Source organism: Electrophorus electricus, chromosome 3 (assembly GCF_041902795.1).
Source record: "Electrophorus electricus isolate QZ-2024a chromosome 3, ASM4190279v1, whole genome shotgun sequence".
In the NCBI taxonomy this organism is placed as follows: domain Eukaryota; kingdom Metazoa; phylum Chordata; class Actinopteri; order Gymnotiformes; family Gymnotidae; genus Electrophorus; species Electrophorus electricus.
Window position 1 is genome coordinate 38,474,116 of NC_137499.1, and position 23,794 is coordinate 38,497,909.

Below are 23,794 nucleotides of genomic sequence, written 5' to 3' on the forward strand. Positions count from 1 at the left end.
CTGCCAAGCTGCTGTTCATAGAACTGAATTGAGAAAAACAAAGAATAAAAATATCTTTTTTATTCTCATGTTGATAACATTGTATACCAACAATGAATGACATGAAGCTCCTCCACCATATCAAACATCTTTCACGTAGTTTCTCTTGCTCGTGCATACTTTCACTCACTCGCTCTCGCACGCCTTTCCAGTCGCTCGTGCGTACTTTCACTCTCTCACGTGCATTTCCACCCCCTTTTGCAGTTTCACTCTCACGCATACACACACAGCTTTTTTCATAAACGGTGCTTCATACCTGAAGCTCACCATGACACTGTCTTCTTTGGGTTATATTTTAAGACCAACATCATCTATTATACACAATATTACGAAAAGGTGTGGATGTAAAAGCAGTGTTGATTGTAATGCATCATTGGGTATGGGAAAGATGCTTTATAAGTGTAAATAATAATAAAGACAATGTGAGTAATAATTCATTAAGTATATATACACACATTAAGAAAAATATATTAATAAATGATTCATTTGTTATTATGTGGGAAAAGAAATCCTCATTTCAGTATCTGACTGTCTTCTTTTTCTTTCTTCTTATGTCTTTAAGAGTGTAGCTTCTTACAACTTAACCGTTGCTTCCTCAGTGAAATGTACTGATAGTATCTCCCAAATGAAGCAAATGTGGCCCAGTTCTACATCATATGATGCAGGTTCATAATTTTCTGTCCAATCCCAGTCCACATATCACTTTGCCTCAGTTTCATGTTCCCAGTGGATCTGCTTGTTCAATGCTGTAGACACAGTTCATGATGTGTGAGGACACTCACAGCTGTCAGTGGAGCTCTTTCTACAGATTGCTTGACTTCTATCCATGCTGCTTTTATCTGAGTCTGATGATGCCTGTAATGGACAATACAAGGAGATATCTTTGGAGAGATAAAAATCAAAAAGGATTAGTGCTTTGATGCATTAAAATGCATTCACAATCAATGTGCACAGACTCATTAACAACGCTATAGCAAAGAGATGACTAAAAAAATGGAATCTCACCTGCGGTAGCTTCATGACTGTGGAAACTGTTTCTGTTGTTCTAACGGTACGTGAAGCACAGAAAAACAGGCAGGGAACAATAAGGCTATAGATTCATAGGAAGAACTGGATACTATGTAAAGGAACTGGATCCTAATGCATGAGATTTTTAACAATTCCAGCTCCAACTTCAGGGAAAATTTCCATGATGCTCAGCCATGTATGTACCCAAACATTATGTCATTTATGTAATGTAACAGATTATGTAACATTATGTATCAGATGCAGAAATTGTTTAAAAGGGTGGTACCTGGTCCTACCTGCAGAAGTTCTATGGTAGGAGCTGGCTGAAAAAGAGCAGATGAGTCATATTACAAAATCAGCTTTACATTATGCAATGTTCTGAGCACGAACAGAGACAGAGTCCAATGCAGTATGGTGAATGCAGTTTAATAGAGAACATGGTTACTCCACAATTGTAATCTAAATAGACTTACATAGGTCACGATACAGAAGAACAGTCAATGATGCAACCAAAACAGACAGCGAACAGGCAAAGAGGGTAATCCAACAACATATGCAGAAATCCAATAAACCAGAAGAAATTCACAATAACAGACTACAGCTCAGAAACATAACACAGGTTGACGACTTCACAAAGACACAGTGAACAAATAGGGCATAAATACAACTAATGAGGACTAACAAGATACAGATGATACAATAATAGGCATAGATACTAACAAGGGGGCGGAACAGAATGAAACCAAAATTAGGAAGCATGAGGAAACAAAACCAGGAAGTAAACAAACTCTGTAAGCACTACTCTGTACTTTAGAGTTACTATTACTGATTATTGCAGTCTATGTTGCTGTTAATATCTTTATCCCTGTTCCTGTTTAAACAATACCTTACCATGTCCTTTTTGTTTTCATGCCATATCTTTTGGGTTTTAGCTGTTCTTTGATTTATATTTTGTATTTGTTTTTCTTATCTTTGCTTTGCCTTTTAGCTCCCTCATTCCCACATTTCACGTCTGGTTTAGTTTGTTACATTAACTTCCTTGTTTGTTTTGTCTTTTCCTTTCCATCTGATTACATGCCTGCTAGCTCATGCATCCGACCTGTTACCCAATCACTTAAAACGTTACAAAGAGTGATGGACATCTTCTCACATTACCTGGCAATTATGGTTATGAGGCCTCCTCCTTTGTTGGACCCACAGAACAAAGAATATTATGTTGGCCAGTAAGGACAAAGACAAGGTTACAGAAACCAGACCTGGAAAAAAGACAGGAAATTGTGTTCATCAGTGAAGAACTGGAGCCATTGGGCAGTCCAACATATTATGAAGCTTCATACTTTGTAATTTTGTGCAATAATCCATACTTTTATCATCTGTGAAAATGAAAAGGCATCAATATAATGGAATATTTCCATAACTCCTACAAAATCAAGATGTTGAAAAAACAGATTCATGTGGTAAAATCATACCAACAATATGGATGGAAAAACAAATCTGGATTATGGTGTGAATTCTATAAAAATATAGTTATCATCAAATTTTTTAATATTCATGTTACATTGTTACCACAGGGAATTTGCATAAAGCCCCACTGTGAAGGGAAGTTAAAAGGCTGCTGCCAAACTGCTAGTTATAAATTTTAATTTTTTTTTTTCTATTTAGGGAATTTTGTGCGTGTGTCTAAAGAGTAGAACAAACTCTTATCAGTATGATTGTCACGGTTACTCCCTCCTTGCTTCCATGTTCCATGGTTTCCGTTTTGTGTTTTTTTGGTTCCTTTCTGGAGTTTCGTTTCTCTGCCCCTCATTTGGTTTTCCACACCTGTTCCTCATTTTTAGTCTTGTTAAGTTCATGTATTTAAACCCTGCCTTGTTCCTATTGTCTTGACTGTTGAATATATGTATGTTTGGATGTTTTTGAAAGCCCTTCATGGACTTCATGGACTCAACTTGCTTGGTCCAAATTCTGATCCTTCTTTTAGCATGATACAAATGAAACATGGATTCTGCCAATCAGGCAATCATTCATTGGAATATAGATTAAAATATAGGTCAAGTGTACTTAATAAAATGCTGACTCAGCTCTCATACTGCTACAAGTGTTAGTTCCTAGAATGTGATGGAAGACACTTACTCATAGTAGTAGGAACAGGAACAGAAAAGTGAGCTGACAAATCTAAAAAAAACCAACAACAACCCAAAGCACATAAGTGATGTATTTACTACTATAGCATGTTGGAAGAGGTAGAAAAGCACTGCAAAGTTAAAGGTATCTAACATAACATCCCAAAGCACAGAAGTGACATATTTACTACTATAGCATGATGGAAGGTGTAGAAGAGCACAGCAACATTAGAAGTATCTAACATATCATCTTGAGAGGTATGTAGTACATAGACAAGAATTATAGCAGTTCTTAATGTGGGAATAAGCTTAAATTAATAATTTGATGCAGCATTTTATAAAGTAGATGATTATCAACTATTTGTGTACTTATAAAGTTAGCATAAATGACATTTAAGATTGTCATTAAAATATTTTGATGGATAACTTACTTTCATTTGTAGATGGTATGGTGGTATGGGGGGCTTCTGATGATAAAGTGCCTGGATCAAACGAGAAAAAAAAGTCTTTAGGTATTCACACTAATCTTATGGTACTATATATATACACATGTTCTACATACAGCTATTGCCTTTTCTAGGTGTCAATCACTGGCAGAGCCGAGTCACAATGAAATCCCCAAGATAAAGAAAAATAGTGTGTGCTCAGGTCCATCACACATTCTATAAACTTCCTGGACTGGTATAGAACGGATATGACATTTGACTAGTTGTGCTCTTAGAGGACTTGGACGACTTGGGTATGACTTTTGGTTCCTATGGGCTAATATTCTGGGGGGAACCTCTTATAGAGTACATAGAAAGATAGGCAAAAAATACAAAGAAATTGTGTAAATAACACTTATGCCAAGCGGAGGTGTGTAGAGTAGAAATTCATAAAAAGAGGTTTTACATTATACTGTACACATGTTCATTTATATAAACGCAATAACATGATACCAAAAACATGCCATAGTAATTGATTTTCACATTTGAACACAGTAAATATAACCACGGTATGTGTTTAAGGTACGTGCCTTTCCATCATCCTGGAAGTGTTCGTTTGACTGGCTAAACTGCCGCTATTAAAGGATAAAATTGGCCAGCAACAGAGTTCAGATACACAATGGCATTCATGTTTTTCATACTAGATATCAGAAGCCTTAAATGTGCAAAGAAAACATTCTCTGCACAATCCCACTGCCATCACTGATTTGAAGTGTTGACAAAAAAAACAGGAAAACTTCATGGACTCAACTTGCTTGGTCCAAATTCTGATCCTTCTTTTAGCATGATACAAATGAAACATGGATTCTGCCAATCAGGCAATCATTCATTGGAATATATATTAAGAATTTAAGGTCAAGTGTACTTAATAAAATGCTGACTCAGCTCTCATGCTGCTACAAGTTTTAGTTTATAGAATGTGGTGGAGGACACTTACTCATAGTAGTAGGAACAGGAACAGAAAAGTGAGCTGACACATCTAAAAAAAAACAACAACAACAAACCAAAGCACATAAGTGACGTATTTACTACTATAGCATGTTGGAAGAGGTAGAAAAGCACTGCAAAGTTACAGGTATCTACCATAAAATCCTAAACCACATAATTGACATAATTACTCCTATAGCATGAAGGAAGGTGTAGAAGAGCACTGCCACATTAGAAGTATCTAACATATCATCTTGAGAGGTATGTAGTACATAGACAAGAATTATAGCAGTTCTTAATGTGGGAATAAGCTTAAACTAATAATTCTCTGCAGCATTTCATAAAGTAGATGATTATCAGCTATTTGTCTACTTATAAAGTTGGCCTAAATGACATTTAAGAGTGTCATTAAAATATTTTGATGGATAACTTACTTTCATTTGTAGATGGTATGGTGGTATGGGTGGCTTCTGATGACAAAGTGCCCGGATCATACGAGAAAAAAAAGTCTTTAGCTATTCACACTAATCTTATGGTACTATATATATACACATGTTCTACATGCAGCTATTGCCTTTTCTAGGTGTCAATCACTGGCAGACCCGAGTCACAATGAAATCCCCAAGAGAAAGAAAAATAGTGTGTGCTCAGGTCCATCACACATTCTATAAACTTCCTGGACTGGTATAGAACGGATATGACATTTGACTAGTTGTGCTCTTAGAGGACTTGGACGACTTGGGTATGACTTTTGGTTCCTATGGGCTAATATTCTGGGGGGAACCTCTTACAGAGTACATAGAAAGATAGGCAAAAAATACAAAGAAATTGTGTAAATAACACTTATGCCAAGCGGAGGTGTGTAGAGTAGAAATTCATAAAAAGAGGTTTTACATTATACTGTACACATGTTCATTTATATAAACGCAATAACATGATACCAAAAACATGCCATAGTAATTGATTTTCACATTTGAACACAGTAAATATAACCACGGTACGTGTTTAAGGTACGTGCCTTTCCATCATCCTGGAAGTGTTCGTTTGACTGGCTAAACTGCCGCTATTAAAGGATAAAATTGGCCAGCAACAGAGTTCAGATACACAGTGGCATTCATGTTTTTCATACTGGATATCAGAGGCCTTAAATGTGCAAAGAAAACATTCTCTGCACAATCCCACTGCCATCACTGATTTGAAGTGTTGACAAGAAAACAGGACAACTTCATGGATTCAACTTGCTTGGTCCAAATTCTGATCTTTCTTTTAGCATGATACAAATGAAACATGGATTCTGCCAATCAGGCAATCATTCATTGGAATATATATTAAGAATTTAAGGTCAAGTGTACTTAATAAAATGCTGACTCAGCTCTCATGCTGCTACAAGTTTTAGTTTATAGAATGTGGTGGAGGACACTTACTCATAGTAGTAGGAACAGGAACAGAAAAGTGAGCTGACACATCTAAAAAAAAACCAACAACAACAACCCAAAGCACATAAGTGAAGTATTTACTACTATAGCATGTTGGAAGAGGTAGAAAAGCACTGCAAAGTTACAGGTATCTAACATAACATCCCAAAGCACATAATTGACATAATTACTACTATAGCATGATGGAAGGTGTAGAAGAGCACTGCCACATTACAGGTATCTAACATATCATCTTGAGAGGTATATAGTACATAGACAAGAATAACAGCAGATCTTAATGAGGGAACAAGCTTTAACTACTAATTTGCTGCAGCATTTCATAAAGTAGATGATTGTCAGCTATTTTTGTACTTATAAAGTTGGCCTAAATGACATTTAAGAGTGTCATTAAAATATTTTGATGGATAACTTACTTTCATTTGCAGATGGTATGGTGGTATGGGTGGCTTCTGATGATAAAGTGCCCGGATCATACGAGAAAAAAAAGTCTTTAGGTATTCACACTAATCTTATGGTACTATATATATACACATGTTCTACATGCAGCTATTGGCTTTTCTAGGTGTCAATCACTGGCAGAGCCGAGTCACAATGAAATCCCCAAGATAAAGAAAAATAGTGTGTGCTCAGGTCCATCACACATTCTATAAACTTCCTGGACTGGTATAGAACGGATATGACATTTGACTAGTTGTGCTCTTAGAGGACTTGGACGACTTGGGTATGACTTTTGGTTCCTATGGGCTAATATTCTGGGGGGAACCTCTTACAGAGTACAAAGAAAGATAGGCAAAAAATACAAAGAAATTGTGTAAATAACACTTATGCCAAGCGGAGGTGTGTAGAGTAGAAATTCATAAAAAGAGGTTTTACATTATACTGTACACATGTTCATTTATATAAACGCAATAACATGATACCAAAAACATGCCATAGTAATTGATTTTCACATTTGAACACAGTAAATATAACCACGGTACGTGTTTAAGGTACGTGCCTTTCCATCATCCTGGAAGTGTTCGTTTGACTGGCTAAACTGCCGCTATTAAAGGATAAAATTGGCCAGCAACAGAGTTCAGATACACAGTGGCATTCATGTTTTTCATACTGGATATCAGAGGCCTTAAATGTGCAAAGAAAACATTCTCTGCACAATCCCACTGCCATCACTGATTTGAAGTGTTGACAAGAAAACAGGACAACTTCATGGATTCAACTTGCTTGGTCCAAATTCTGATCTTTCTTTTAGCATGATACAAATGAAACATGGATTCTGCCAATCAGGCAATCATTCATTGGAATATATATTAAGAATTTAAGGTCAAGTGTACTTAATAAAATGCTGACTCAGCTCTCATGCTGCTACAAGTTTTAGTTTATAGAATGTGGTGGAGGACACTTACTCATAGTAGTAGGAACAGGAACAGAAAAGTGAGCTGACACATCTAAAAAAAAAACAACAACAACAAACCAAAGCACATAAGTGAAGTATTTACTACTATAGCATGTTGGAAGAGGTAGAAAAGCACTGCAAAGTTACAGGTATCTAACATAACATCCCAAAGCACATAATTGACATAATTACTACTATAGCATGATGGAAGGTGTAGAAGAGCACTGCCACATTACAGGTATCTAACATATCATCTTGAGAGGTATATAGTACATAGACAAGAATAACAGCAGATCTTAATGAGGGAACAAGCTTTAACTACTAATTTGCTGCAGCATTTCATAAAGTAGATGATTGTCAGCTATTTTTGTACTTATAAAGTTGGCCTAAATGACATTTAAGAGTGTCATTAAAATATTTTGATGGATAACTTACTTTCATTTGCAGATGGTATGGTGGTATGGGTGGCTTCTGATGATAAAGTGCCCGGATCATACGAGAAAAAAAAGTCTTTAGGTATTCACACTAATCTTATGGTACTATATATATACACATGTTCTACATGCAGCTATTGGCTTTTCTAGGTGTCAATCACTGGCAGAGCCGAGTCACAATGAAATCCCCAAGATAAAGAAAAATAGTGTGTGCTCAGGTCCATCACACATTCTATAAACTTCCTGGACTGGTATAGAACGGATATGACATTTGACTAGTTGTGCTCTTAGAGGACTTGGACGACTTGGGTATGACTTTTGGTTCCTATGGGCTAATATTCTGGGGGGAACCTCTTACAGAGTACAAAGAAAGATAGGCAAAAAATACAAAGAAATTGTGTAAATAACACTTATGCCAAGCGGAGGTGTGTAGAGTAGAAATTCATAAAAAGAGGTTTTACATTATACTGTACACATGTTCATTTATATAAACGCAATAACATGATACCAAAAACATGCCATAGTAATTGATTTTCACATTTGAACACAGTAAATATAACCACGGTACGTGTTTAAGGTACGTGCCTTTCCATCATCCTGGAAGTGTTCGTTTGACTGGCTAAACTGCCGCTATTAAAGGATAAAATTGGCCAGCAACAGAGTTCAGATACACAGTGGCATTCATGTTTTTCATACTGGATATCAGAGGCCTTAAATGTGCAAAGAAAACATTCTCTGCACAATCCCACTGCCATCACTGATTTGAAGTGTTGACAAGAAAACAGGACAACTTCATGGATTCAACTTGCTTGGTCCAAATTCTGATCTTTCTTTTAGCATGATACAAATGAAACATGGATTCTGCCAATCAGGCAATCATTCATTGGAATATATATTAAGAATTTAAGGTCAAGTGTACTTAATAAAATGCTGACTCAGCTCTCATGCTGCTACAAGTTTTAGTTTATAGAATGTGGTGGAGGACACTTACTCATAGTAGTAGGAACAGGAACAGAAAAGTGAGCTGACACATCTAAAAAAAAACCAACAACAACAACCCAAAGCACATAAGTGAAGTATTTACTACTATAGCATGTTGGAAGAGGTAGAAAAGCACTGCAAAGTTACAGGTATCTAACATAACATCCCAAAGCACATAATTGACATAATTACTACTATAGCATGATGGAAGGTGTAGAAGAGCACTGCCACATTACAGGTATCTAACATATCATCTTGAGAGGTATATAGTACATAGACAAGAATAACAGCAGATCTTAATGAGGGAACAAGCTTTAACTACTAATTTGCTGCAGCATTTCATAAAGTAGATGATTGTCAGCTATTTTTGTACTTATAAAGTTGGCCTAAATGACATTTAAGAGTGTCATTAAAATATTTTGATGGATAACTTACTTTCATTTGCAGATGGTATGGTGGTATGGGTGGCTTCTGATGATAAAGTGCCCGGATCATACGAGAAAAAAAAGTCTTTAGGTATTCACACTAATCTTATGGTACTATATATATACACATGTTCTACATGCAGCTATTGGCTTTTCTAGGTGTCAATCACTGGCAGAGCCGAGTCACAATGAAATCCCCAAGATAAAGAAAAATAGTGTGTGCTCAGGTCCATCACACATTCTATAAACTTCCTGGACTGGTATAGAACGGATATGACATTTGACTAGTTGTGCTCTTAGAGGACTTGGACGACTTGGGTATGACTTTTGGTTCCTATGGGCTAATATTCTGGGGGGAACCTCTTACAGAGTACAAAGAAAGATAGGCAAAAAATACAAAGAAATTGTGTAAATAACACTTATGCCAAGCGGAGGTGTGTAGAGTAGAAATTCATAAAAAGAGGTTTTACATTATACTGTACACATGTTCATTTATATAAACGCAATAACATGATACCAAAAACATGCCATAGTAATTGATTTTCACATTTGAACACAGTAAATATAACCACGGTACGTGTTTAAGGTACGTGCCTTTCCATCATCCTGGAAGTGTTCGTTTGACTGGCTAAACTGCCGCTATTAAAGGATAAAATTGGCCAGCAACAGAGTTCAGATACACAGTGGCATTCATGTTTTTCATACTGGATATCAGAGGCCTTAAATGTGCAAAGAAAACATTCTCTGCACAATCCCACTGCCATCACTGATTTGAAGTGTTGACAAGAAAACAGGACAACTTCATGGATTCAACTTGCTTGGTCCAAATTCTGATCTTTCTTTTAGCATGATACAAATGAAACATGGATTCTGCCAATCAGGCAATCATTCATTGGAATATATATTAAGAATTTAAGGTCAAGTGTACTTAATAAAATGCTGACTCAGCTCTCATGCTGCTACAAGTTTTAGTTTATAGAATGTGGTGGAGGACACTTACTCATAGTAGTAGGAACAGGAACAGAAAAGTGAGCTGACACATCTAAAAAAAAACCAACAACAACAACCCAAAGCACATAAGTGAAGTATTTACTACTATAGCATGTTGGAAGAGGTAGAAAAGCACTGCAAAGTTACAGGTATCTAACATAACATCCCAAAGCACATAATTGACATAATTACTACTATAGCATGATGGAAGGTGTAGAAGAGCACTGCCACATTACAGGTATCTAACATATCATCTTGAGAGGTATATAGTACATAGACAAGAATAACAGCAGATCTTAATGAGGGAACAAGCTTTAATTACTAATTTGCTGCAGCATTTCATAAAGTAGATGATTGTCAGCTATTTTTGTACTTATAAAGTTGGCCTAAATGACATTTAAGAGTGTCATTAAAATATTTTGATGGATAACTTACTTTCATTTGCAGATGGTATGGTGGTATGGGTGGCTTCTGATGATAAAGTGCCCGGATCATACGAGAAAAAAAAGTCTTTAGGTATTCACACTAATCTTATGGTACTATATATATACACATGTTCTACATGCAGCTATTGGCTTTTCTAGGTGTCAATCACTGGCAGAGCCGAGTCACAATGAAATCCCCAAGATAAAGAAAAATAGTGTGTGCTCAGGTCCATCACACATTCTATAAACTTCCTGGACTGGTATAGAACGGATATGACATTTGACTAGTTGTGCTCTTAGAGGACTTGGACGACTTGGGTATGACTTTTGGTTCCTATGGGCTAATATTCTGGGGGGAACCTCTTACAGAGTACAAAGAAAGATAGGCAAAAAATACAAAGAAATTGTGTAAATAACACTTATGCCAAGCGGAGGTGTGTAGAGTAGAAATTCATAAAAAGAGGTTTTACATTATACTGTACACATGTTCATTTATATAAACGCAATAACATGATACCAAAAACATGCCATAGTAATTGATTTTCACATTTGAACACAGTAAATATAACCACGGTACGTGTTTAAGGTACGTGCCTTTCCATCATCCTGGAAGTGTTCGTTTGACTGGCTAAACTGCCGCTATTAAAGGATAAAATTGGCCAGCAACAGAGTTCAGATACACAGTGGCATTCATGTTTTTCATACTGGATATCAGAGGCCTTAAATGTGCAAAGAAAACATTCTCTGCACAATCCCACTGCCATCACTGATTTGAAGTGTTGACAAGAAAACAGGACAACTTCATGGATTCAACTTGCTTGGTCCAAATTCTGATCTTTCTTTTAGCATGATACAAATGAAACATGGATTCTGCCAATCAGGCAATCATTCATTGGAATATATATTAAGAATTTAAGGTCAAGTGTACTTAATAAAATGCTGACTCAGCTCTCATGCTGCTACAAGTTTTAGTTTATAGAATGTGGTGGAGGACACTTACTCATAGTAGTAGGAACAGGAACAGAAAAGTGAGCTGACACATCTAAAAAAAAACCAACAACAACAACCCAAAGCACATAAGTGAAGTATTTACTACTATAGCATGTTGGAAGAGGTAGAAAAGCACTGCAAAGTTACAGGTATCTAACATAACATCCCAAAGCACATAATTGACATAATTACTACTATAGCATGATGGAAGGTGTAGAAGAGCACTGCCACATTACAGGTATCTAACATATCATCTTGAGAGGTATATAGTACATAGACAAGAATAACAGCAGATCTTAATGAGGGAACAAGCTTTAACTACTAATTTGCTGCAGCATTTCATAAAGTAGATGATTGTCAGCTATTTTTGTACTTATAAAGTTGGCCTAAATGACATTTAAGAGTGTCATTAAAATATTTTGATGGATAACTTACTTTCATTTGCAGATGGTATGGTGGTATGGGTGGCTTCTGATGATAAAGTGCCCGGATCATACGAGAAAAAAAAGTCTTTAGGTATTCACACTAATCTTATGGTACTATATATATACACATGTTCTACATGCAGCTATTGGCTTTTCTAGGTGTCAATCACTGGCAGAGCTGAGTCACAATGAAATCCCCAAGATAAAGAAAAATAGTGTGTGCTCAGGTCCATCACACATTCTATAAACTTCCTGGACTGGTATAGAACGGATATGACATTTGACTAGTTGTGCTCTTAGAGGACTTGGACGACTTGGGTATGACTTTTGGTTCCTATGGGCTAATATTCTGGGGGGAACCTCTTACAGAGTACAAAGAAAGATAGGCAAAAAATACAAAGAAATTGTGTAAATAACACTTATGCCAAGCGGAGGTGTGTAGAGTAGAAATTCATAAAAAGAGGTTTTACATTATACTGTACACATGTTCATTTATATAAACGCAATAACATGATACCAAAAACATGCCATAGTAATTGATTTTCACATTTGAACACAGTAAATATAACCACGGTACGTGTTTAAGGTACGTGCCTTTCCATCATCCTGGAAGTGTTCGTTTGACTGGCTAAACTGCCGCTATTAAAGGATAAAATTGGCCAGCAACAGAGTTCAGATACACAGTGGCATTCATGTTTTTCATACTGGATATCAGAGGCCTTAAATGTGCAAAGAAAACATTCTCTGCACAATCCCACTGCCATCACTGATTTGAAGTGTTGACAAGAAAACAGGACAACTTCATGGATTCAACTTGCTTGGTCCAAATTCTGATCTTTCTTTTAGCATGATACAAATGAAACATGGATTCTGCCAATCAGGCAATCATTCATTGGAATATATATTAAGAATTTAAGGTCAAGTGTACTTAATAAAATGCTGACTCAGCTCTCATGCTGCTACAAGTTTTAGTTTATAGAATGTGGTGGAGGACACTTACTCATAGTAGTAGGAACAGGAACAGAAAAGTGAGCTGACACATCTAAAAAAAAACCAACAACAACAACCCAAAGCACATAAGTGAAGTATTTACTACTATAGCATGTTGGAAGAGGTAGAAAAGCACTGCAAAGTTACAGGTATCTAACATAACATCCCAAAGCACATAATTGACATAATTACTACTATAGCATGATGGAAGGTGTAGAAGAGCACTGCCACATTACAGGTATCTAACATATCATCTTGAGAGGTATATAGTACATAGACAAGAATAACAGCAGATCTTAATGAGGGAACAAGCTTTAACTACTAATTTGCTGCAGCATTTCATAAAGTAGATGATTGTCAGCTATTTTTGTACTTATAAAGTTGGCCTAAATGACATTTAAGAGTGTCATTAAAATATTTTGATGGATAACTTACTTTCATTTGCAGATGGTATGGTGGTATGGGTGGCTTCTGATGATAAAGTGCCCGGATCATACGAGAAAAAAAAGTCTTTAGGTATTCACACTAATCTTATGGTACTATATATATACACATGTTCTACATGCAGCTATTGGCTTTTCTAGGTGTCAATCACTGGCAGAGCCGAGTCACAATGAAATCCCCAAGATAAAGAAAAATAGTGTGTGCTCAGGTCCATCACACATTCTATAAACTTCCTGGACTGGTATAGAACGGATATGACATTTGACTAGTTGTGCTCTTAGAGGACTTGGACGACTTGGGTATGACTTTTGGTTCCTATGGGCTAATATTCTGGGGGGAACCTCTTACAGAGTACAAAGAAAGATAGGCAAAAAATACAAAGAAATTGTGTAAATAACACTTATGCCAAGCGGAGGTGTGTAGAGTAGAAATTCATAAAAAGAGGTTTTACATTATACTGTACACATGTTCATTTATATAAACGCAATAACATGATACCAAAAACATGCCATAGTAATTGATTTTCACATTTGAACACAGTAAATATAACCACGGTACGTGTTTAAGGTACGTGCCTTTCCATCATCCTGGAAGTGTTCGTTTGACTGGCTAAACTGCCGCTATTAAAGGATAAAATTGGCCAGCAACAGAGTTCAGATACACAGTGGCATTCATGTTTTTCATACTGGATATCAGAGGCCTTAAATGTGCAAAGAAAACATTCTCTGCACAATCCCACTGCCATCACTGATTTGAAGTGTTGACAAGAAAACAGGACAACTTCATGGATTCAACTTGCTTGGTCCAAATTCTGATCTTTCTTTTAGCATGATACAAATGAAACATGGATTCTGCCAATCAGGCAATCATTCATTGGAATATATATTAAGAATTTAAGGTCAAGTGTACTTAATAAAATGCTGACTCAGCTCTCATGCTGCTACAAGTTTTAGTTTATAGAATGTGGTGGAGGACACTTACTCATAGTAGTAGGAACAGGAACAGAAAAGTGAGCTGACACATCTAAAAAAAAAACAACAACAACAACCCAAAGCACATAAGTGAAGTATTTACTACTATAGCATGTTGGAAGAGGTAGAAAAGCACTGCAAAGTTACAGGTATCTAACATAACATCCCAAAGCACATAATTGACATAATTACTACTATAGCATGATGGAAGGTGTAGAAGAGCACTGCCACATTACAGGTATCTAACATATCATCTTGAGAGGTATATAGTACATAGACAAGAATAACAGCAGATCTTAATGAGGGAACAAGCTTTAACTACTAATTTGCTGCAGCATTTCATAAAGTAGATGATTGTCAGCTATTTTTGTACTTATAAAGTTGGCCTAAATGACATTTAAGAGTGTCATTAAAATATTTTGATGGATAACTTACTTTCATTTGCAGATGGTATGGTGGTATGGGTGGCTTCTGATGATAAAGTGCCCGGATCATACGAGAAAAAAAAGTCTTTAGGTATTCACACTAATCTTATGGTACTATATATATACACATGTTCTACATGCAGCTATTGGCTTTTCTAGGTGTCAATCACTGGCAGAGCCGAGTCACAATGAAATCCCCAAGATAAAGAAAAATAGTGTGTGCTCAGGTCCATCACACATTCTATAAACTTCCTGGACTGGTATAGAACGGATATGACATTTGACTAGTTGTGCTCTTAGAGGACTTGGACGACTTGGGTATGACTTTTGGTTCCTATGGGCTAATATTCTGGGGGGAACCTCTTACAGAGTACAAAGAAAGATAGGCAAAAAATACAAAGAAATTGTGTAAATAACACTTATGCCAAGCGGAGGTGTGTAGAGTAGAAATTCATAAAAAGAGGTTTTACATTATACTGTACACATGTTCATTTATATAAACGCAATAACATGATACCAAAAACATGCCATAGTAATTGATTTTCACATTTGAACACAGTAAATATAACCACGGTACGTGTTTAAGGTACGTGCCTTTCCATCATCCTGGAAGTGTTCGTTTGACTGGCTAAACTGCCGCTATTAAAGGATAAAATTGGCCAGCAACAGAGTTCAGATACACAGTGGCATTCATGTTTTTCATACTGGATATCAGAGGCCTTAAATGTGCAAAGAAAACATTCTCTGCACAATCCCACTGCCATCACTGATTTGAAGTGTTGACAAGAAAACAGGACAACTTCATGGATTCAACTTGCTTGGTCCAAATTCTGATCTTTCTTTTAGCATGATACAAATGAAACATGGATTCTGCCAATCAGGCAATCATTCATTGGAATATATATTAAGAATTTAAGGTCAAGTGTACTTAATAAAATGCTGACTCAGCTCTCATGCTGCTACAAGTTTTAGTTTATAGAATGTGGTGGAGGACACTTACTCATAGTAGTAGGAACAGGAACAGAAAAGTGAGCTGACACATCTAAAAAAAAACCAACAACAACAACCCAAAGCACATAAGTGAAGTATTTACTACTATAGCATGTTGGAAGAGGTAGAAAAGCACTGCAAAGTTACAGGTATCTAACATAACATCCCAAAGCACATAATTGACATAATTACTACTATAGCATGATGGAAGGTGTAGAAGAGCACTGCCACATTACAGATATCTAACATATCATCTTGAGAGGTATATAGTACATAGACAAGAATAACAGCAGATCTTAATGAGGGAACAAGCTTTAACTACTAATTTGCTGCAGCATTTCATAAAGTAGATGATTGTCAGCTATTTTTGTACTTATAAAGTTGGCCTAAATGACATTTAAGAGTGTCATTAAAATATTTTGATGGATAACTTACTTTCATTTGCAGATGGTATGGTGGTATGGGTGGCTTCTGATGATAAAGTGCCCGGATCATACGGGAAAAAAAAGTCTTTAGGTATTCACACTAATCTTATGGTACTATATGTATACACATGTTCTACATGCAGCTATTGGCTATTCTAGGTGTCAATCACTGGCAGACCCGAGTCACAATGAAATCCCCAAGAGAAAGAAAAATAGTGTGTGCTCAGGTCCATCACACATTCTATAAACTTCCTGGACTGGTATAGAACGGATATGACATTTGACTAGTTGTGCTCTTAGAGGACTTGGATGACTTGGGTATGACTTTTGGTTCCTATGGGCTAATATTCTGGGGGGAACCTCTTACAGAGTACATAGAAAGATAGGCAAAAAATACAAAGAAATTGTGTAAATAACACTTATGCCAAGCGGAGGTGTGTAGAGTAGAAATTCATAAAAAGAGGTTTTACATTATACTGTACACATGTTCATTTATATAAATGCAATAACATGATACCAAAAACATGCCATAGTAATTGATTTTCACATTTGAACACAGTAAATATAACCACGGTATGTGTTTACGGTACGCGCCTTTCCATCATGCTGGAAGTGTTCATTTGACTGGCTAAACTGCAGCTATGAAAGAATAAAATTGGCCAGCAACAGAGTTCAGATACACAGTGGCATTCATGTTTTTCATACTGGATATCAAAGGCCTCACGTGTGCAAAGAAAACATTCCCTGCACAATGCCACTGCCATCACTGGCTTAAAGTGTTGACAAAAAAAACCAGGACAACTTCATGGTCTCAACCTTCTTGTTCCAAATTTTGATCTTACACAGTGGCATTCATGTTTTTCATACTGGATATCAGAGGCCTTACGTGTGCAAAGAAAATATTCTCTGTACAATTCCACTTTCAACACTGGCTTGAATTGTTGCCAAAAAGCAGGATGGCTTCATGGAGTCAAGCTTCTTGTTCCAAATTCTGATCCTTCTTTTTTTGCATGATACAAATGAAACATAGATTCTTCCATTCAGGCGATCATTCATTGGAATATATTTTAAGAATGTAAGGTCAAGTGTATTTAATAAAATGCTGACTCAGCTCTCATGCTGCTACAAGTGTCAGTTTATAGAATGTGGTGGAGGACACTTACTCATAGTAGTAGGAACAGGAACAGAAAAGTGAGATGACACATCTAAAAAAAACAACAACAACCCAAAGCACATAAGTGACGTATTTACTACTATAGTATGATGGAAGGTGTAGAAGAGCACTGCCACATTAGAGATATCTAACATATCATCTTGAGAGGTATGTAGTACCTAAAGAGGTACACGCCTTTCCATCATGCTGGAAATGTTCGTTTGATTGGCTAAACTGCAGCTACGAAAGGATAAAAGTGGCAAGCAACAGAGTTCAGATACACAGTGGCATTCATGTTTTTCATACTGGATATCAGAGGCCTTACATGTGCAAAGAAAACATTCCCTGCACAATCCCTATTGTATCATCTCCTGTGAGGAAGAGACTGGAGCAGTCTTCAGCGAACTGTACGCTAGAACTTATGGTTACATTAAATATCAAATTGCACCCTCTCTGCAGAGTAAGAAAGTCTCTCTAATAACCTCCAATACGAAGCTACCAAAACAGTGTGTTTTAGATGGCACTTACCCTTGATAATGCAGGAACAAGTTGTAGAATCTAAAATAAATAAACAAGCAAACAAATAAAATGACATTGTGATGGTCAGACATTTTTAGGATTTAAGAATAGAGGAAACATCAAGCAAAAAAGATTGTAATACATTATAAGAAATACATTGGTTTTCACCTAATTTGTATAATCTGTGCATTGTTAGTCCTCAGTAGCATGTGTAAGTAAACACTGCCGTGTTGCCTGTGTGTTTGCTGGTCATTGTGTTAAGCCTAGCCTCCATCTGTAATTCAGCATCGTGATTTCTCTGCCTGTTTTCTGATCTTTAGTGTTAGTTATTATCGTTAACTTGTGTCATTGTTATAACCTGCTCCCTTTTCTCATTGTTTGTTTGTTTTGTTTGTTTAAGATGCAGTCCCGGACTCTACATGTTGGATCTATGACCCTGGAACTTAACTACAACTCTGATTATGGATTTTCCTCTCAATAAATCTTGGTCTTTTCAGGGTCTGCATCTACCTCATAATCGTTCCATGTAACTCCACCTATGTAGAATTTTCAAAACAATGTGGCACGGGTCTTGTATGAAAAAATAAAATTAACAAAGTAATAAATATACTGTTACTTACTCTGTACGTTTGGGCACTTTGGGATGCCAGCTAATCAAAAAAGAGCAATTAACTTAGCTTTAGAACATTGTCATTTTAAAGAGAGCTTTAGATATAAAAAACAAAATGCTCATTCACCTCTAGACAGATTGAGATCCATACCTTTCAATGTTTTTATCCAGTTGCATATTTTATAATAGATTTCCACAAAGTCATTTGTTCTGATAAAATATGTTGTATAGGAATCTTTGCAGGTATAATTCTCACAAAAATTAGTAATATTTTCTGTTTTCTTTGTGTTGTTCAGCTAGAAAAAGCAGAAGAGACGACACAATGATTTTAGACTTTACAGTGAACACACAGTCTATGACGCAAGCCCATATGACCTGCAGTCCTAGAATTTTATGTGTAGTGTCCTTGAGCATGAATCTAGCATCAAATATGCAAATATAACTAGCAGTACCTTTGCAAAGCGTTTCAGGATATTTCCATATGTCCACATAACTTTTTCAGGGCAATCATTGCAGTTCCTTGTATCATTCATACATTCTTTCTTAAGTTTTTCTCCATTCTGCTTCCAGGTGGAACAAAGAGTATTTATGACAGAGAGTAAAATATGCTCCTTCTAAAAAAAAGAAACCCAAGAAGAAAGAAAAATGATTAACTTCTCATGACAAAATGTTGTGCAAACCTTGAGCCAGCTTTTCAAATTAAGTTTTAAAAGCTTGGAAGGAATCAAGAAACAATGGTGAAAATGTAAGCCATCACCCCTAGTGGTTCAGGAAGAATAATACAGTTCATGATCATATTTAATCATAATTGTTTTTGCAGTTGAGGTGAAATCAGTGTGGCAACGTTTTATTTGACTAGACACTATTGTTTCTGTTATATCTAGGTTTTCTTATAAATAAGAGTAATTCTCTAAGTGTCTCTCCATTACCTAAACTAATTCCTAATAATGAAAGTAATAATTATATAAGTGGATATAAAATGCAATTTTATTGTGGAATTCACTCATAACAGTTTTGTAATGTACTGTAACTCATTCATATTCTTTGGGGGCCAGCAATCAAATTTTACTTTTATTTTAATAAGGTACTTCTATGCATGACAACTATACAAAGTCTGTATAAATGATAATGTATCCATAAATGTAATTGTTTTTTGTGTTTTCCACACATTGTACTGTATGTTACTCTTGGTAATGCACTAGAGCTGTTTGAGTATATTAAACTAAAATTACATAATATTATTTTGTCATTATCCATAGAATATAAATGTATTATGTAAACATGGCTGCTTCATCCTACCTTTTGAGATTCAGCAGGAGGTGTGAAGTTCTTGACCGCAATCCAATGGTCTTCAAATAAACATGTTGTCTATATATATTAAAAAACAATACAAATGTTAACCAAGTGTGTAAATATAAAACACACAAATAACTAATTAATGAATATCATCTGGATGTAAAAAGTCCTGATCTTAAAATAATCTTAATTTAAGAGTCCTTGTACATTTTAGGGAACCCAGACTATGTCAAAGACTTAATATCAGCACCATCATACACCTTTTGGTGTGGATGTGCTTATTCTGCACAAAATGGATAAATCTAACTATCACTGCCCAATATAAACCTCTCTGATGAATTACTTAAATACTGTACTGTCACATTAAAAAATAAAAATTCCATTTCCTTAGACTTAATATTGTTGCTTTTTGTCTTGTATATTTGACTAATACATATAGCAATACATGAGTTATAAGTATTAGTATACCTACTGATATTTTTGTCAATATATATTACATTTATGACTTAAAAATTTAATAATAATTTAACAAAAATGATTAATAATGAAATACTTACTATGTCTTTACGAAAATTATTTTCACATTCTGCATCACAGACCATGAGTCTTAAAATAAGTCCCTGTGAAAAAGGAGAGGAGATCATGTTTAGACTAAAACCTGTAGACACTGGAATTCTAATGCTAATCTGATTTATGCCTTTCTTCTCATGCCCATTTACTTTAAATTAACTGTATCATTTTATGCTCTATATGCTCTTATTCATGTTTACATAAAACAATTTTGAATTATTACTTTTGAATGTGCTATACTATTAAACTTACATTGTCTTGGCTAATACACTTTCAATTAACTAACCATATTTGCAAAAAGTGCACATAACATGTATCTTTAGTAAAAGGAAGAGTTTTGTTCAGCATTAAGACCCATGTCCTTATAAAAGCAAAAATGTATGCACTGCATTTGCATCTTCATAACATGAGAGAACTTAGAGCTAAGGAGCTACTTTTTAATCAAACACATTCAGACCTTTAGATGATCAGGACGAGATCACCAGGACATCAGATCAGAAGGTTAAGATACATGTGAGCTGTGACATAAAAAGATGCGTAAGCATCATATAAACTCACAATTAACACAGTGCAGAAGGCTTTGTTGCTCATTACGGCGATGTGGCAACCATGAAAGCTCATGTCCTCATGGTCCTGTGTGCCTTGGTAAAGAACATGGATGGGTGAAGAAATGGTATAGCCAAATAACTAAGACCACTGGTTTCTGTAGGAGAGGAGAAAAGAAACCTTTTCAACGCCCTTTTCAGTGTATTATGTCAGTTATCTCTGCAGGTTCAACCCTTAAGAGATTTCTTTGTGAAGCTCAGATTTCCAGAGATTTCACAAATCCACTTAAAGGTGTCATTTTTTTTATTATCATAGAGGGGCAAAAAAGCAGTTAATTGAATAAGCGTCACGGAACGCTCCCCTCTCACTGGTCTACATTGTTCCAGCCTCTGTTGTCTGTCACGTTCCCCGTTTCCCTAGCAACTAGGGGTCTGTCTCCAGGATTCCCTGCGCTCCCTGCTAAGTTATCCTTTCTGTCTGTGTTGCTTTACCTGTTCATGTTTGCTAGTTGTCTGCTGTTCGCTCGCCTGTTCTACTGTCTCTCTGTGTTTTCGTCTACGCTGCTTTCCCCGTTAATATTTGCTTGTTTGATTCCGCTCTCTTTCCTCGTCCGGTGTTCCTCCATCGCTTCGCTTCTGTTTGTTTCCTCTTAATATATATGCAAGTGTTATTTGGTTTTCTTTGAGTTTTATTAATTATGTTTTTTGTCTTGGTTGTTGTTTGTCTAAAGTATGCAGTCCAGATCAGTGTTCTCCCTGCGTGTCCTACTTTAATACATCTTCGCTGTTCTCAGTTCATGTTTCCTTAATGTTTACTTCCCTGCTTCCCTAGTTCTCGCCCTCACCCTGTTAGCCTGTTACTCTTATCTTATCCTGTTTGTTCCTTGTTATATTCTGTATTGTTAGTCTGTGTCTGTAATTAAACATATTTAGTTATTCTATCCCGTCCGTCCCTTCTATTATGGATTCCCTATGTAATTCACTTCCGTCTCATGTCTAAGGCGCCGACACCCTCGCGTTACATTTTCATGCTGCCTGTTATTTTGCACATAACCTGTTTTCTGTTGTGTCCCTCACTGTAACCTCTTGTGTATTTTTCGTTTGCTATGTTTTCCCGGACTCTCCCTGTTGGGCTCACTGACCCTGCACCGTTGCCGATTTGCCCTTTAATAAATCTTCTCAGCGCATGCATCCGCTACGTGATCGCTCCACGTTAAAATTATATATGCATAATATTGTCATTATTATTATTAGTAGTAGTAACAATAATAGTAATGTAACAGAAATACGTTTATTGTATTATTATTATTATTATTATTATTATTATTATTATTATTATTATTATTATTATGGTTAAAAGTGGTATGGTTAATATGGAGGATTGTAACCGGACCGATGTATTTATATGATTAAGTGAACACCCGAATAACGTTAACTCTCTTTGTTCTCTCCACATTAGTTAGTTGCATAGTTCGAAAGCCTGACTGAAACAACACATACGGACCTAATCACGTTTGAATACATTAACTATATTTTCGGATGCTAGTAGGACAAGTTTAAAAAAGACCTTACCTTCAGTCAGAATTACGATGCTGAACGTACAGCTGAATTTCTGGCTTTTGTTTTTAAAAGTAAGACAGTCCTGCTTTTGGTCGGATGCTAAAACTCTCAATGGACATTTCTGCCCTCACTCAAATCTCAGTTCCCTTTTCTATAGGCTTTGAAGTCTCCCCTGGACGTAGCGATTTACTTTCGATCTTGAAACCGCTCGACGTTTTATCAAGCTCGGCCTTGGGAAGCCCCCATGTGTTCAGAGATGTGACATTAAAATCCCCCAGAATGTGCCAGACGGAAGCTTTCGAGGACAGGTCATAATTTTTCACACTTACCCAAACGAGAAGCGTAAGTTGTTGGACCACATTATAATGGCTCGCATGTCATTTGGCGTACACACAGTCTATGACCCGCGCACGTCCTGTCCTCTCTGTCGGGGTACAGAGACCATCCAGCACCCAGTCGTCTGCCCAGTGCTGCGCTATTAATTAGTGCCCGCTCATGCTGCTAACTAGCCTGACATTCAGTGTCCGCATGTGGCTCAGTCAAACCTGTAGCTCCAGTGGACTCATTGACCCTCTCCAGCTACTCCAACATCAGCAGTCTTGTTCTGTCCCAAGGGTAACACAGAGCACAGTATGTTCAGTTAGCACTAATGATAGCAGCGGCAGACTACAGATCACTGATAGACAGTAGGCGAGCATGCCAGTAATTCCCCTATTCCTGTTTGGACAGGTAATCTCTACCACTCCAGTATTTCGCAGAAGTACAAAAAATTGTTTATACATCAAACACACTAAACTCCTCTATCATATGTGCAGTGTATATCACAGCTTTTGGAGCCAAGAATGCAGATTATTAAGTTAGCTCTTTTCAATCTCAGATCTCCTTCTAATAAGTCATTCTTAATTTATTAGTTCATTACATGTCAGAGACTTCATTTTAAGCTTTTAAAAGAGATCTGTCTAAACGAATGTAACAGTTCAGCGGTGTTAATTTATAACGTGGGGAGGCTTGACAAGACACACAACGACGTTTATTGATTAACATTAAAGACAATGTAGCGTTTACGATATCGCAAGGTTAAACACCGACACATCCACAATTAAACGAGAGAATTATATACATGCACACTGACGCGGCAAAACGAGGAGCAGGTGTGAAACACGGGGAAGGCGTGGCCCTACGGACAAACGAATACACACACACACACACACACAC

General features: G+C 36.4%; 1 protein-coding gene and 1 long non-coding RNA gene across 2 annotated transcripts in view; both read right to left on the reverse strand.

The window, feature by feature from the left end:
* The window catches only part of LOC118242836 (uncharacterized), a 56,694-nt gene extending 33,781 nt beyond the window's left edge, over nt 1-22,913 (reverse strand). Inside the window, exon 1 of the long non-coding RNA XR_014122883.1 lies at nt 22,592-22,913. This is a non-coding gene — a long non-coding RNA (uncharacterized LOC118242836). The remainder of the gene's footprint in view (nt 1-22,591) is intronic.
* On the reverse strand, nt 41-23,048 carry LOC145657098 (uncharacterized). The gene is made up of 16 exons (XM_081711679.1): nt 22,909-23,048; nt 21,033-21,177; nt 20,462-20,524; nt 19,908-19,976; nt 19,061-19,222; nt 18,760-18,904; nt 18,619-18,648; nt 18,008-18,037; nt 17,490-17,531; nt 16,337-16,372; nt 3,602-3,652; nt 3,181-3,222; nt 2,203-2,303; nt 1,344-1,370; nt 1,045-1,084; nt 41-920 (listed from the first exon to the last, which is right to left on the reverse strand). The coding sequence occupies exons 2-16, from the start codon at nt 21,093-21,095 to the stop codon at nt 799-801; spliced, it is 1,023 nt and encodes a 340-aa protein (XP_081567805.1). The 5' UTR covers nt 21,096-21,177; nt 22,909-23,048; the 3' UTR covers nt 41-798.
* Nucleotides 23,049-23,794: the final 746 nt, after the last annotated feature.